Below are 17,319 nucleotides of genomic sequence, written 5' to 3' on the forward strand. Positions count from 1 at the left end.
ATTTCTGGATGCACGCATTTTCATTTCACTGATGCCTTTGTGCCACACCTCACCACATCATGTAGCCTGGTTGCTTGAAAGGATGGGAGCCCTTGATGGCTGCCTGTTGATAGAGGACATTCTGGGAGGAGTGCAGTATGCACCTGCAAGCTGTGTGTGCCTCATCTCCTGCCATTTGGGAGTAAATTGGGATGATGTGGAAGCAAGTCCTGGGTAGTTGTGAAGTTGCCATGAAGGACATGCTTCCGTACTTCTGTCTTGTGCACTTGCACAATTACCTGGAAATGAAGGTGTGTTCATTACTGTTATTATAGAAACCATAACATGCTCATGTGAGGAAAGCAAGTTTAGTGATTTATAGAAAAAGGGAAAAAAAAAGTCTTGAGTTCTTCTGCAGCAAGTTAAGAATTCCCCACCCCATCTAGAGCTTTTTTCTTTGATGATACAAGCTCAAAAGGGGAATACATAACCATAACTAAGTACATCAGGTGGCGTAGTTTAAACTGATATCTATGACTTTTATGTTAACTATACAAATGTCTTATGTTTAGTTTATACCTGACTTCTATGTTTATGTTTTATTCTTCTACTTTCCTGGCTCTTTGGTGAAATGGCTGAGGTTTTGGGCATGGCTGTACTTCCATTGACTTTGTTGTGAAAGCAGTAAACACTGGGGGCTGCTCGATGCAATAACCTCTTATACCAGCGCAGCAAGTACTTGCCAGCTTCTATAACAGTTTGCCACAGTAGCTTGCCTCTCTTTTTGTATATTTTCTTTTTTTATGTCATTTTTAATGTGTGTGATTTGCTCTACATTAACAATGAAGCTCTGAAATCTTGTACTGCCTTGTTTCAGTTCATTAGCAGAACAAAAAGAAACAATAGTGAAAGCAAATAAAGAACCCAGAAGATCTTTCAGTGTAATTCAAAAGTTTTCAAACAGTGTGCAGTGGACATAGCTCAATGTATGCATCTATTGTTAAGTGTCAGGAGCAAGCAGACATATGGGTATTCATTCACACTATGTTCTTTGGTTTTAACAGATTTTTAAATATGCCTATTCTAAATTGATCAAGTATATAAGTTTCTAAAGAGACAATTTGTTTAGCTATTAGTAATTTCATATGCGTTTTAGGTGATTCCTGTTGTTCCACAGAGTAGTTCTTCCAGTGCAGTTTGCCAGAGTTTTGTTTCCAAGTGATTTAGGAGGTGCTGAACTCTTTAATTATTCATAGCTGCTTTATAGCACTCTGTTCTAACACTGTATTTTCAGAGATAGACTAAGCTATGTATTCCAGTTAACAAGAAAGTATCAAATCCTTAAGGACTGCTCTGAAAGCTTAACCAAAAATGTACTCGCATGAATTAGAATGATTTTGGGTATTTTAATCTGACAATAAAGCTGAATGAGACCCGTGGTTTCAGGTACCTGCTTTCCATACCCACACATGGCTATTTACCTGTATCTCTGCAAATGCAGAGTGTGGTCTTTATTTTATTTTTAGAATTTCTTTTAAAGCAACCCAAACCTCAAGACATCTGAAAATGCCCTGGGTTTTGTGTTCATGGGGGAGCAGGCCAGCAGCCATGGCCCTACCCCTTCCAAAGGCGATCCAACCAAGGAGTCAGCACAGGTCAAGGATAATGCAGCTTGGAAATAGAAGCATGAATGGGTCCTTACAACTAATCTGCTGTGCCACCCTCACGTTGCCTCATCCCTTCCTTGAGAGATAGAGCTGATTTGTTGTCGGGCTGACAGTGGTACAGTGGGTGGATGGCTTTGGTGACACAGGTAAAAGGCTGTTTCTAGAAAAACTAGGAGCAGTGAGGATTTGCCAGGTAAATCCAGCTCCCAGATGTGGGGGAATGAGTGTGTTCTCATCCTTCGAGGAGCAGAGCCAGCAGCATAGACCACTGCTGCAGGCCCTCTGCCAGCAGCACCACAGCTGCTTTTAGATAGAACACCATCTGCTAGCCCTGAGCCGGCTTTCGATCTTCTACAGCCTCCGCACTGCTCTAATGCTGTGGTAAACAGCCTGCAGATGCAGAGTCAAAATCGAGTCAAAATTATTGTAAGGGATTAAAATATTAGGGCACTGTTGTTTGTGCCAGCTCTAATGCTCCCCATGGAAAACAGCAGAAAAGCTTCATCTGATCAAATTGAAAATGGTGATCAGGTTGTCAGGATTTTAGCTTAGTGCGTCTTATGTAAGTGCTCCTGTATGTCAGAGCAAATCTCCATGGAAAGCACTTCTGTGTAGGGGTGTGAGGTGTCAAAACCACATAGGTAAAAGGCAGCTTAATAAAATTAATTATTTACACATAAGGTAAAAATTGTGAGAGGTTCTAAGATCTGAAGGCTGTTAGATGTTGTAGTTTGAAATATTCAGTGAGAGCAGGATGACTAAAGCAGAGCTGGAAAATACTGGAGGATCACATGAGGGCTAAAAATACTCACGCTATGACAGGGAAAATAACCAGGGCAGAATGAACTGTTTGTGCATGAATGCTTTATATATAATGTGCCATTGAAGAGCCAGTTGCACAAGAAAAATACTGATTTTCTTTCTGGAAATGGTATATCCTACTGTGACAGATGTGCTGTAAATTAATTTTGACGGATAAAAATACTCCACAAATCCAGTCTTTATTTCAACAGCTAGTGATCAGAACTCCTGGGAGCCTAGAGAATTCCTCTTAGTGCTTTTCTTTACTTCCCATCAAAACATGATACCTTTTTCCCCAGGTGGCAGGTAGCTGGTATTAGTGGTGGTAGCCTCTGCTTGTAGTGGTATGGTGCTCCAGGACAATGTGGTAGAGCTGGAGATGGAAAGAGCCTTAGGGCAGTGAACTGAAAACGCTTTTGTGCTTAGTTCATACGAGGCCAAGTAATTGTACTAGCCGATGGGAACATCATGTGCAGTGACAGTGTCTGGGAAGTAAAAAGGGGCTCAGCCTTTATACAGACACACCTCTGCCAGCATGAGGAGGCTTTAGTTTTTAAACCCACTAGACCTGAGAATTTAGACCACAAAGAAATGCTGCTTGCTGTGCAGGAGCCAGGGGCATCTTCCTAGAAAGAAGATTGTGTTTGAAAAACATTGGTGGAAATTGCAGTCTTTTCAGGGTACTATGGGTGTGGTTTGAATGTGTTGCACGATCTTTCATATTGCAATATGTTTCTTTGCACATTTTCTGTCAGATTTTCTTTTTGAGGCTGCTTTCTCCTTGTAGCTCAGCAGGCAGTTGGATTTTAGAAAATACAGGTTTTCAAGAGCATTTCAGATTTTAAATTGCATTCTTCTGTTAAGCCTATGTGGAATGGTTTCATCAATTGAAGATGAATGTTTGTATGTTTAGAGATGTTTCTGGAGAAAATAGGGGGTTTAATTGAGAACAATTAAAAGCTGCCATTATAATTTTAGTTATTTTCATAGAAGCATAGAATGGTTTGGGTTGGAAAGGACCTTAAGATCATCTAGTTCCAACCCCCCTGCCACAGGCAAGGACACCTCACACTAAACCATGCCGCCCAAGGCTCTGTCCAACCTGGCCTTGAACACCACCAGGGATGGAGCACTTGCAACTTCCCTCGGCAACCCATTCCAGTGCCTCACCACCCTAACAGTAAAGAATTTCTTCCTTAGATCCAATCTAAACTTCCCCTGTTTAAGTTTTAACCCGTTACCCCTTGTCCTGTCACTACAGTCCCTGATGAAGAGTCCCTCTCCAACATCCTTGTAGGCCCCCTTCAGATACTGGAAGGCTGCTATGAGGTCTCCACGCAGCCTTCTCTTCTCCAGGCTGAACAGCCCCAACTTTCTCAGCCTATCTTCATACAGGAGGTGCTCCAGTCCCCTGATCATCCTCGTGGCCCTCCTCTGGACTTGTTCCAACACTTCCATGTCCTTTTTATGTTGAGGACACCAGAACTGCACACAATACTCCAAGTGAGGTCTCACGAGAGCAGAGTAGAGGGGCAGGATCACCTCCTTTGACCTGCTGGTCACACTCCTTTTGATGCAGGCCAGGATACGGTTGGCTTTCTGGGCTGCGAGCGCACACTGAAGCCGGCTCATGTTCATTTTCTCATCAACCAACACCCCAAGTCCTTCTGTGCAGGGCTGCTCTGAATCTCTTCTCTGCCCAACCTGTAGCTGTGCCTGGGATTGCTCCGACCCAGGTGTAGGACCTTGCACTTGGCATGGTTAAACTTCATCAGGTTGGCATCAGCCCACCTCACAAGCGTGTCAAGGTCCCTCTGGATGGCATCCCTTCCCTCCAGCGTATCAACCGAACCACACAGCTTGGTGTCATCGGCAAACTTGCTGAGGGCGCACTCAATCCCACTGTCCATGTCACCGACAAAGATGTTGAACAAGACCGGTCCCAACACTGATCCCTGAGGGACACCACTCGTTACCGGTCTCCAGCCGGACATGGAGCCATTGACCACAACTCTTTGCGTGCGGCCATCCAGCCGGTTCTTTATCCACCGAGTGGTCCACCCATCAAATTGATGTCTCTCCAATTTAGAGACAAGGATGTCGTGTGGGACAGTGTCAAACGCTTTGCACAAGTCCAGGTAGATGATGTCAACTGCTCTGCCACTGTCCATCAGTTCCGTAGCCCCATCATAGAAGGCCACCAAATTGGTCAGGCAGGATTTCCCCTTAGTGAAGCCATGCTGGCTGTCACCAACCACCTCCTTGTTTTTCATGTGCCTTAGCATGCCTTCCAGGAGAATCTGCTCCGAGATTTTGCCAGGCACAGAGGTGAGACTGACTGGTCTGTCATTCCCCGGGTCATCCATTTTCCCCTTCTTGAAAATGGGGGTTATATTTCCCTTTTTCCAGTCATTGGGATCTTCACCTGACTGCCATGATTTTTCAAATATGATGGCCAGTGGCTTAGCAACTTCATTCGCCAGCTCCTTCAGTGCCTGTGGATGGATCTCATCAGGTCCCATGGGCTTGTGCACGTTCATGTTCTTAAGATGGTCTCGAACCAGATCCTCCCCTACAGTGGGCCTAGGGTCTTCATTCTCACAGTCCCGCATTCGCCTTCCAAGACTTGGGTGGTGTGGTCAGAGCATTTGCCAGTGAAGACTGAGGCAAAGAAGTCATTAAGAACCTCAGCCTTTATATTTTAAATCTGATGTCTTCACTTATGACAAGGAAAAGGCTGTAGTTATTTCCCATCTATAAGATCTCATTCTATTAAAGGCAAACCAAGGGAGTGGTGCCACCAACAAAAGCTGTTCATCTGACAAGCAGACTCCATTGTATGTGCTTGCTTGGATGGCTCTGAAATTCGTAAAAGGTGCTTCAGTTTCAAGTATTTGTACACACTTCTCTTTGCCAGCTGTCTGGCAGTGATATCAACATATTGCTCATCAGATTGTACTGTAGCCAGCGCCAGTGGAGGTATGCACAGCTGAGGAGACAGGGGCCTTGCCACCCAGAGGAAGTTAGTACTGCAAAATAGATAGGTGGCTACACTGCATCGTGTTAGGATGCTGGAAGTCAAGTCAGGTTTTGTCTGCGGGCATTTAATTCTCATTAAGCATTATTTGTCATCACCGGTGCCATTAAGCATATCTAAGTTGAGCAGTACTTTGCATCGAAGTGTAGCTGCAACAGTAAGTGTGTTCTCACTCATTTGTTGTAAGTGGGTGCAGAGTTTTTCTTTAGCTCATGAAGAAATTGATAGCTCTGTGGCCTCTCAGAAGGCTTGGGTTCTTTTTCTGTGGCATGAGTCAGGAATATCCATTTTAATGAAATCCTCTAATTTGAAGACAGACTGTGGGTGATTCCTGAATTCCACTGAAGCGGTGGTTGTATGGGCTCAGCCAAGTCTCGTGCTTGCTCAGGGCTTCCATTGCTCTCCATGCTGTCTTCATGCACCTCCACAATGTTATTCATGCACGTGCTTTCTTGGAATTTTGCATAAATAGTTAGCAGTGTGCTAATTATACAGCTTCAAGGAAGATTTCTCTCTGAACATTAAATAGGTCTCTTGTCTGCAAGACTGTGCTTGTGATGTAAAGTGACCTGGAATTTGCATCCTAGCTTCGTTGTACCCAAAACCTGCACACTGCCGACATCCATTGCAGAAGTGGGTATCTGTTTGTAAAACCTAGTCTTGAGCAAAAAATAGTGAAGCTGAAACTATGAGGGCATATACTTAATTATGATGGACTGACTAGTAACTGTTTCTGGAGCACAACAGATAGAAACCTGTAATGCATTTCAGAGCTGGTTCATCTAATTTATTTCAGTACAAAAACAAATTATTTTGTCTTTCAACTGTGAATTTATTTTTCCCATCTCTGATAGTGTTATATTGGCAGGTACAAAATGTTATCCAGGTGCTAACTGAAGTGGTTATTTACAAAACCTTCCAATTGGACCCTGCATTGACCTAAAATCAGAACATGCTGTAACAGATTTGTCACAGAACAGTGGAAGTGGGACAGCAACCTCTGAGATCGCTCAGACCAACCATTCTGCTCAAAGCAAGATCACCTAGACCCAGTTGCCCAGGACCATATCCAGTCAAGTTTTGAGTATCTTCAAGGATGGAAACCCCCCAGTCCCTCTGGACAACTTGTTTCAGTATTTGATCAGAGTGAGGAAGCTTGTTCTTATGTTTAAATGGAATTTATTGTATTTCGATTTTGTGCCCATTGCCTTTTGCTCTTTAATGGGGACCAGTGAAAAGAGCCTGTCCTCATCTTCTTTACACCCTCCCTTCAGATATGGATAAAATCCCCCTGAATCTTCTCTTGTCTAGGTTAAACACGTGCAGCTCTCTCAGCTGTTCCATACACGTGAGGTGCTCCAATCCCTCAGTCATCTTCATGGCCTTCTGTTGGACTCTTTCCAGTATGCCCATGTCTCTCTTCTACTGGACCCAGCACTCCAGATGTACCTCCTCAGTGCTGAGTAGAGGGGGACAGTCACCTCCCTCAACCTGATAGCAGTGCTCTTCCCAGTGAAGCCCAGGAGGCTGTCGGCTGCCGTTGCTGCAGGGGTGCGTAGCTCCTGCTTAACTTGGTGTCCACGAAGACCCCTAAGTCCTTTTCTGCCACACTGCTTTCCAGGCTGCTGGCTGCCAGCATGTTCTGGGTCATGGGTCTGTTCCCCTCCATGGCAGGGCTCCACACTTCTTTTTGAACATCAACAGCAAGCTTGAAAATTAATTGGTAATGGGTCACATTGATGGTGCTGATTGCAACACATCTCTCTTAGTTGTCAGTGAAGAGCTTTTTACAAGGTATTTTTTACGTAAAATATTTGCATAAAATGTTGTGCTTTGTCAAAATATGTAAAATATTTTCATAGAAGATATGATATTGGACAGAATTGAAACTGCGCAGATTATATAGCCCCTCTGAGCAATGCATGAGGAGTTATTCCACAACTGCAGTAATTGACTGCAAAGCATTGTGTGGTGCTTGACAGCAAAGTCATTAAATCTACCAAGATATTTCATCTCCATTTAGATATCTGGCTGTCTCAAGTAGTTTGCACTACTCTGCCAAACAGGATCCTTTAATTCTTTTATGAAATTAAGCTTCTGTTAGAATGGGAGGCTTACCTCTGAGCTGATTCTAAAACTGATGTTTCAGAATAAATGTGCAGTAAAGCTGCTTTTTTTATTTCCTGCAGGAAATTTTAAATTAGAAATCCCAAGGCGTCCTCTGTTGCAATTAAGTTCTATCCAGCTGTCGCTGATACAGTCTGAAATGCTCAGGTTAGCTGGTTTTAATCTGGTACTGAAATGGGGATATTGTGTTCATTTAGGAGCTGATCCTGAGCAACGGAACAAAAGTCGATTTCTTTTGATTTGTCTGGACATTGTAAAGCTTAGTAACACTTTGGTGTAGAAATTCAAAAGGCTTTGTTGTTTTCAAAGGAAGGCAGAACATAATTCAATGTATTGGTGCTATCCAGTCCTCCCTGTCTGCAGACAGTGGTGATGTGCGCTTTCTCAGCACACCCTGGGAGGGCACCTCAGCTGCAAATAAGAGAGAATATAAGAGAGAATATCTGGGGATTGAATATTTGTGCCTACTCTGTCCTTAACTTTCTCTGCAGGTTAAAAAGAGGTGTGTACTTAATGATATGGCTTTCTGTGATCAGAACCCCAACCCTCAAATAACTAGCTTGCTTCACAGGACTATTGATCACGAAAGGAAGCAACGAGCCATGGCTGCACAATGTGTCTTGCCATAGGTCTTGCACCATGACCCCCCAGGAGAAATGATGAGGAGCTAACAGGGTTGGGGGTGCTGCCCTAGAAAAGCTGAACAGCTTCTTCTGTGCTTGTGTGCAGGTGCTTGCTGCCTAGGCAAAGTCCAATGCTGCCTTCAGGTAGAGGAAGGGTAGTTGGTAGAGGCAGAGCTGCATTGACCAGCCAGGGTTTCACATCTGAAGGTCAATAGCTTGTTTTTTAACATTTAATATTCATTTGTTATCCTGAACTGCACCTTGTAGGTGTAGAATACAATAGTAAGTGTTAATACCTTGGTTTAGTATACATATATATTGAATGTTGTATAGGTAACTGTTGCAGTTGCACATGTTACAAGTAGTAATTAAATAACTTGAGACTTAACTGGAATGCTATAGTCCGAGTGATTATTTCATGTGTGTGTTTATCATGCATATTTTGACACCAGGTTTTTTTCTGTTTATTTGCTAATCCAAACGCAAATTACTTTCCTGGCTTTGAAAGCATATTAATCCTGCTGTGTAGCAACTGATTTTTAGTTAGTCAAAATCTGGACTGAACCTGGAAAGTGTTGAAGGCAGGGTGCTAAAGTTTATGAAATGGCCTGAAGAAAGAAATAGCAGTAAAATATCTTGACATTTTAAATGTTTTTTCCACAAATTAACTTTGCTGATCTAAGTATGATGTGAAAAACAGTTTAATTTCAGGCACATATACAACATCAAATTTTCCTAATTTCAGCAAGTCCATGTACTGCATCTGAAATCTGCTAGAAATGAGTTTGTGTGTGCAGTTAGGCATGGAAACTATTGGAGTCATGAATTCCTGAAAAAAAAAAAACAAAAAGTCTTGCATTAAAGAACATGGAAAAGGAGGATGGGTGTCTTGCATAGAAATGTTTGCACATGCTAATTGAATTATGAAGTTGGTTTTGTGTTCTGTTGGCATTAGATGACCCAGTTAATACAGAATTATCCTTAAAGGCAGGAGAAGATGCTTGTTACAGAGAGAGGCCTGTGACTAAATCAGGAAAGCTCAAGCGAGCTTGATGAAATAACCCATTGCTGCTCTCCTTTCCCATCACTTTTCAGCTCTTCCAAGGGATCACAGCACACAGTTCTAGGTCAGTGAGACGGTGTGAGTTCCACAGTTAGATTATATGGGCAGGTCCACAAGTTGTGTCTCTCCCTCTCTTGCCTGTCCCTGCCTCCTTGTGATTTCTTCCCAGTAATGCATTTTTAAAACATGGAGTTTACAATAAATTGTTTTATTAAAATGTTGTCCAATGCTGAGGATACAATGTGGAAATGACAATTTAGAATGATTTGTAGCGTGCCATAAATGAAGTAATTGTACGGGAGGAGCAGCTGGTGAGGTGTGGGTTGAAAGGTGACTGCTGAGAAAGTTGGGGCAAATCCCTCTGGAACTGGTGACTTTTGAGCTAGAGCTCAGCTGGGAGCTGGGTGCTTGCTGGATTTGGGCTTTCTCCCACATCCTGTGTGTCCCTGGCTTCAGAGCCAATAGCATTCAATGGTGGAAGATGTCCATGGAGCTCATCAGCATGCCCGGACAACTGTATTTTGTTTTTTGTAAGAATCATAGCGTGGATGGAGTTGAAAAGGATCTCTTAAAGCTCATTCAGTTCCAACCCCCCTGCCATGGGCAGGGACACCCCCCACTAGACCAGGTTGCTCCAAGCTGCGTCCAACCTGGCCTTGAACAATTCAGAGACGTGGCAGCCACAGCTTCTCTGGGCAGCCTGCTCCAGTGCCTCATTACCTATACAGGAAATAATTTTTTCCTAATATCTAATCTAAATCTATGCTTTTTCAGGTTAAAGCCATTGAATAAAAAATGATAAATGTGGGTGCTGCAGAGCATGACTTGTGATTCACATGCATGCTTCATAAATCGAAATAGGTTTGAGAGGGGGCTGGGTTTCTGTTCTGTCATTTTAACCCAAGCAGTTTTTGTACCAGATGTATGTCTACTGCATCTGAAATTTATTCCTAGTTGGAGGTGATTAGGAAGAGGCAGATTACAGTGCTCGTGGGAACCTAGGCAAGGTCAAGAGCAGTGGGCCAGGCACTTGTGTACCAGGGTTGAGCAACTAAACCAAAAAGACAGTGACAAGGAGAGGAAAGATGGAGAGGCAGAGCAAAGTGCCAGAAGATGTGTGTGAGGTTCATATGAAGGCACTGCAAATCCTTTCACACAACTAGTCCTCTGTTTGGGCATTTGTATGCCACAGGCATTATGAAAAAGCATACCCGTAGGCATTTGTTACTTGCCACTTTTGCTAATAAAGATGTGCTCTGTATTCTAGCAGATTTGTGGTGCGAGTAATTAGAAACAAACACCAAAACCTAAGCAGATCAAAACTCATCTCTTGGTCACTATGGCAACCATGAGTGCACTGATGGGTTTAATTTCTGCATGCTCTGTCTGAATTTCAACACGTATGTCTCAGGGATATTTTACATGTGAAAATGAGGGAAACTGAGACACTCTAGCTGGGTTTTTCAGGTCTATCTTTCTCCAGGGAAATTGAAGATAGATATAGATACACAGTAAATACTGGGCAGGGGGAATGGTCTGTTAATGGCAGAATTTTTATAAACCTGCAAGCTGCTGAGATGTAAGGGAACTTTATAGTCTTAGTTTTAGGTTTGTTTATTTTGGTTTCAGAGTTATTTCACTCTCAGTAGCAAACTTAAACTGCTAGGAAATGTGTTTGTTCCTTTCTGTATAGCAGCACTGGAACTTCCTCCACTGTAACCTTGAAGTGAGAGAGCGAATAGCTGCCTGTAAAATGAATGCTTTTGTTTCAGTATCAGGTTAATAGGAATGTATTTATCATGAAGAGAAATCTTTATTATTATTTATTTATTGCATTTTTCAGGTGCTGCTAAATCCAGTCCAGCTTCTAAACCAGGATCAACACCTTCTCGCCCATCTTCAGCAAAAAAAGCTGCACCAAGCAGCTCAGCATCAAAATCAGATAAAGATTTGGAAACCCAAGTCATACAGCTCAGCGAACAGGTAAATTTGCTTTCGGCATAAAATTAGATACATTCATTGTCACAGGCAGGCACGAAATATATTGCTCTCTGTTGAATGATGCTCTCCACAATTATACGGGGACAAAAGATTGAAACAGCTCAGCTGGGAAGGTAAAAAAATAAAAGTGATTTATTGTTAAAACTAGCACCTGACAGAGATGCCTGGTGCTTGCCAGGATTTTCAAAAGGTCATCTTAGTAATGACAGGCGAGTCTTGCTGAAGTTATTAGATCTGGAAAGGTATCTTTTCTTTCACTCAGATAGGAAAAGCCCCAATAGTCTTTGCTCTTATGTATTACAAATTTGAAATAAATCATCTCAATGTGTCATTGTGGAGAAAATAAGCCTGTTTACAATACCAAGGTGTCAGGTGTACAGCTGAATCAAGACTAGCTCATTGCACTCTGTTTTGTGCAAGGAAGGCATTAAGAAAATAATAGGCCTTTTTAATTTAAAAATGTGATCTACTTTTGTGAGAATACTTAATAATATGGCAGAACACTATAATATAACTAATAAAGCTTCAGAATTTCTTTAATGTTAGGAATGCAAGGGCTAGTTTTCATTTATGCTATGGAACTTTACACCACTGTGTCATTCCTGGACATGCAACTGTGTCTGCACTGCGCATGAATAAATGCATCTGGCCCAAGACTGTGATGTTGGAATGGTTTAAATGTCAGTAGTATAAATGAGGCCTGATCCCTGTATTTGTCCTGGATGAGGGAAAATGGAAAGGAAAAACCTCCTATTTTAGAGTCTGAGCTGCTTGGCAGCTGCATTCAGGAAGAAGTCATTACTCTGGATCAAGTGTAATTTTCCACAATTAAGGGCGTTTCAGTTTCAGACTTTCATTGAACCAAACAACAAATATTTCAGTTTGTTGGGGCATCATTTGCAAAGTCTTGGTTACTGTTGCACGCTGAAAGGTGGTGGATGGATAGCCACATCCCCAACACAGCATCCTGTTGATTCAGGGTGAAATTCTGAGCAGCAGAGGACACAACAGGGGCCACCAGCCTTCTAAATGGGCTTTTGATTGTTGCTGTAACAAAAAAGTTTTGAAATGTTGCACCAGGAATGGATGTATATATGTTTCATGGAGGCTTTTTTTCTTTTTAATCAGTGTAAAAGTGGAGTTGTAATGTCAGCTTGATGCACCTTAAACCATGACATTTGTACTCAGAAGTCAGAATGAGTTTGCTTCAGGAGGAACGGTTGGTTTGGATCTGAGCAACAGCAAAATATTTGATCTTTACTAAAATAGGCAGTCACTATCACATCCACTGCTAATGTATTCCTAACACGTTCCATGTGTGAAAACCTTAAGCTCGATATACTAACAACCCAGAGGAAAACTGATGATTTCTCCCATCACCAAAGAGGAGAAGAAATTTTGTGGATTTGGAAAGTTGGTGTTTTAATAGCTAGTTTTTAAGAGACCTCTTCTAGCTAGAATGGTCTGGAAGGCTTTTTAATACTGGCAGCATTTGGGATCTCATTTCCCACTAATGGTTACTTGTGCACCCTGGGCATATAACAGGAGCCATAAAAACTATGCTGCAAACAGCTCTGAGCCAGGTTTTTCTGACCCCCAGTCTGAACATGCTAGAAGACCTAAATTCCTCATTTTTAACCGCTCTCCAGCAACAGGGAGATGAGGGCAACAGCCACTTCTACTCAGTTGCTGTCTTGATTTTTACCCAGTTGCTGTCTTGATTCTGAGTAAGAGACATTGAATGGTGTCTGTGGGTTTCAAATTCCTGTGTAGCTGTAACAGACTCTTTTTTCAGCACTTTCATGAATGGCAGCTAAGGGACAGTGAAACATCTGAACTCCCATGCAATTTGCAATGGAAAAATGGATGTCTGTGCTAGTGAATTGAACACTTCCAAGGAATGTCACTGTGCACTGGAGCTTGATTACCCATAGCATTAAAATACTAAAGTGGTTCCTGCCATGGTTTTGGTCTGTGCCAACTAACACTTTCCCAAAGAGCTTTTCTGAGTACAGCTGAGGAGATGACAAAGACCAGGGACCTTTATGTATGGAGAGGGGACCTCTACATATGAAGGGACATCTATGTATGGAGAATGGTCCTAAGAGCTGTTAACTGTATGATAGCATGCAAATAGTTTCTGAAAACAGCTCCAACTTGATTGCATGTCTACAGCATGTGCTTAATCTTCAATCTGGTTCTGCAGCCCTGTGAGTTTCACACTTCCAACAAGAGCAATCGGAGAAAAGACCAGTTAATAAGATCTGCTGCCTTCGCACCAGTTAACTGGATTGCAGAGAAGTACTTCTGGTCCAGAAACAGAGCATGGGAGTCAACATGTACTGTTCCTTATACAAGATCAATTTTTTGGCATGTTCATAGAAGCAAAACGTAGGGTGTGGATATGCTAAGTGTCTGAAGAAAAACAAATTAATCCATCACAGTAGTAGATATGTAACTGAAGAAAAGCATATCTGCATTGGTTATAACAACATTTACTGTATACTTAGCTAATCAACTATGTGCATATATGCATAGTTTAATGATTCTGTTTCTTAAAACAGGGTGAATGTGATAGAATGAAAACAGGAGAATGCTTTCATAGTGTGTAAATCAGAAGTGGAGATAGTCTGAGTGGTTAGCTGACAATGTTTCAGCTGAAGTTCATTCTTTTCCCAAACTCTAGCAAGAACAGATTAAAAGATCTGGAAGCAGTTATGTTCTTGTTCTGCTAGAATGCAGGCGTCGCTCTCAAGGAATATGCTGCTGCAGATCCAGAAGACATGTCTTAAACATGAGGTCTTCATCTATAGGCCAAAATATTGTAAACTCTTGTTCCATTTTGCTATTCCTACTTTCATGAAGAAATGGTTAATTTTAAAGTGACTGGTCATTGCATCAATCATAAATTCAAACTGCTAAAGGAAGACTTGGGTGTCGCACTCAGGCAGCTGGTCAGAAATGGGTCAGTGCATGAATTTGATACTCTGAGATCCTGTCCCAGTAACAGGTTAGTTCTGCTGGCTGACACCTCTGAGAGTGCAATCAAAGGTCAGAAAAAGGCATTGCCAGCTCAGCAGTTACGAAGAGATGAACTGATAGGATTTAGGAGGCTGTCAAAGCATTGTTTGAACCCCGCTGGTATTTTCACTAGTGAAGGAAATAAATTAGCTTGCAGTAAAACAGGCAACACAGAACATTCTATTAAATGGTATCAGTTCATTGAAACGTAGTCTGATGAGATTGAGTTTGTTTAGCATGTTTTATTTAGAAAATCATTTGTATAATTGCAGGCCTCAAAATGTGGATGTTAATTTGGCTGTAATTTGGATGTGATTGGGGTCAGTTTGTTTACTGTAGACAGTTTCATCTGTGATTATTTCAGTTGGTTGTTATATTGCTGTCCCCTGAATTTGCAAGCCACTTACATTATCCTGATTGTGTGTACCCTGATGGACAGTAGTTTATCTATTATGCTCCCACAAAATTGTTCTTTAAATATGTGTATATATATATATGTATGTATAAAAATATATTGCAACATCTTTCATGAATGATGAGGCTTAATCGTTAACAGCTATGCTGCCCATAAATGATCTGTGGCAGTCCTAGTGGTGAAATTGAGACTGACAGCAGAGCTTAAAGATTTATGAGCAAGGTTGCAAAGAGAAAGTTACTTGGCATTTGAGAGAATCAGATCAGAATGTTCATGGTGCAGCCAGTCACAGCATCAGCGCCGAAACATAGGTCTGAAACAGTATAGTAAGTGGGGGGGTGGAAAAGCAGAGGTGAAAAAACAACACAGCACTACTCACATTTGCAGCTAGGGGACCTTTTAGTTTCCTAACTAGACTGTTTCCCTTAGTAAGCTTTTCTGCTAGATCTATTAAGCAAGGAGAACACTGTAGGTTTCCCAACAACTACACATTAATCCAGCAAAATAATGCAAGTACTGAGCTGGAAGTTTAATTAATTGCCATCACATGACACTTCTCGCAGCCTTGTTAGGGGACAGAACTTAGAATCATAGAATAGTCAGTAGCCCTGATCCCTGAACTGCTGCTTTGAGGTTTCAGTGAAAAAAAGCATCAAGAAAATTGACCTTTAAGGATCAAGGTTAAGACGTATCTAAGAGGTGCAATGGGGGAGCCTCGTTTACTATTGTCCATTATGTAGAGTTCAATCTTGCACTTCAGGAAAAAAGTGGACTTCGTTTTAAGCTGTAAAATTGAATATATATTCAAGATTGTTTAGGATGCATAATTGTAGTCCAGGTTATTTTTTCTTTAGTGCACCTCAGCTAATGCATCACGTCTTGGTCTATACGCAGGTACATTCATTAAAACTTGCACTTGAAGGCGTGGAGAAGGAAAGGGATTTCTACTTTGGCAAATTAAGGGAGATTGAACTTCTCTGCCAAGAACACGGGGGAGAGAATAATGACCTTGTGAATCGGCTAATGGAAGTCCTTTATGCTTCAGAAGAACATGTAAGTTCAAGCTTAATGCCTTTTATTTAGACAAATTTCATCATTTATTGTCACAGTATTGAGTCATGTCCTATATTTTGGTCAGCAGAACTGTAGCAACTGGATTTCCGTACCTCCTCCCCTGTAAAGCAAGTTTGCATTTGCAAGCAACTGACTTTTCTACTTGGAGAAGGGATTCAGGAGGCTGGCTGCTTTTCGCTGCCTTCAGTGTAGGTTTTATATTCTAGGTTTGCTGAAGCTGATCTGAAAGAGGAGGGTATGTGTCACAACTTTAAATTGGTTTCAAATGGTTCTGAGCCTTAATTTTGTGGTTTTGTCTTCTGCCTTTCTACGTAAAGTCTTTTACTCATGTTCTTCAATGTGTTGAAAATCACAGAAATTCTGACAGAGATGCTGTTCAGCGTCTACAGCTGTGAACTTTCTGTAGCCCATGTGGCAGTGTTGTAATACGTACGATGCAGGCTGCCAAATACGTAATTATATCTGCAGAGATAATGCTCTTCAGCATTTCTTCTGTCCTGTTGCTATAAGCAAAATTCTTCCTTGTGCAAACCCAATAATCCTCTATTATCAAAACTTCAGAAATGTATTTGCTGCAAGAGTAAACAAGAATCTCATTGCATCTTAGACTTAGTGGTGTAGACACTGAACAAGAAGCTGCAAAGGGTGCTGGTTAAATTCTTCAGATACATGCAGGGATAATGATTCAGTGGAGATTTAGCCGAACAACTCCCATTCATGTGAACTAAATCCCTGTATGCATTGTACTGACGATTGACCCTTCGGTCTCCAGTGAATTATGACTTTGGCTCCGGAGCGTTTGAGCATCAACTTAATCTCTTGACAGCACTGTGGTACCTTAGGCTGCCTTACATCTGTTCTCAGAAAGCTGTTGCAGCAGTAGTCATCAGACCTCAAATTTTACATCAAAAGTAGTGCTGCAGGAACCACTAACTCACATGCTTTTCTAAAAGACTAATAGAGCATAAATGAAAGTGAGGTGCAAGAGGGGCACAAGCTTGCCACAGACAGGGGCCACTGCTCAGATGGGAAGTGACAGGGGAAAGAGTTCAACAGTGTGGGGTGAGTGTTGAAGAGGAAAAGGAGGAGGAAACCATTATTTTCACAGGAATAAACAATAAGACAAATTTGCCAAGCACGTGATAACAGGCTAAAAGAGTTACATACATATAGTGGTCAGAGAAAATGTCTTCTGGATTCAAGAACAGTGATTTATTTATAAAGCAAAGCCAGAAAAATCCCTCTTCTCTCCATACCCCTACCACATCTGTCTGTCTGGCTTAAATAGCAAGTGATTCTGTGCCAAAGAATGCATTTGTTGCTTTTCTTCCTGCAGTTTTCCTTACTGGCAGAACACATTACAAAATGTTCTACTTCTGTCCACATTCCAGTGTTTTATCTGCTTCCTCCCTCCAAGCCTTTCTCTGTTGAAAGCATCATCCTTGCCTGCACATGAGCTACATATAACAACTGTGCCTTTATCTAAAGCATGTTTGCATTTGGAGGCCAGG

At 41.8% G+C, this 17,319-nt stretch overlaps 1 protein-coding gene across 5 annotated transcripts in view; it reads left to right on the forward strand.

The window, feature by feature from the left end:
- The window catches only part of MAPRE2 (microtubule associated protein RP/EB family member 2), a 94,408-nt gene that overhangs the window by 69,976 nt on the left and 7,113 nt on the right, over positions 1-17,319 (forward strand). For all 5 annotated transcript variants that reach the window (XM_080610208.1, XM_080610204.1, XM_080610207.1 and 2 more), the window contains 2 exons: positions 11,141-11,280; positions 15,629-15,787. In XM_080610208.1, coding sequence (XP_080466334.1) covers positions 11,141-11,280; positions 15,629-15,787 — 299 coding nt within the window. The remainder of the gene's footprint in view (positions 1-11,140; positions 11,281-15,628; positions 15,788-17,319) is intronic.

The sequence above is a fragment of the Psittacula echo genome, assembly GCF_963264785.1.
Source record: "Psittacula echo genome assembly, chromosome: 2".
Taxonomy (NCBI): Eukaryota; Metazoa; Chordata; class Aves; order Psittaciformes; family Psittacidae; genus Psittacula; species Psittacula echo.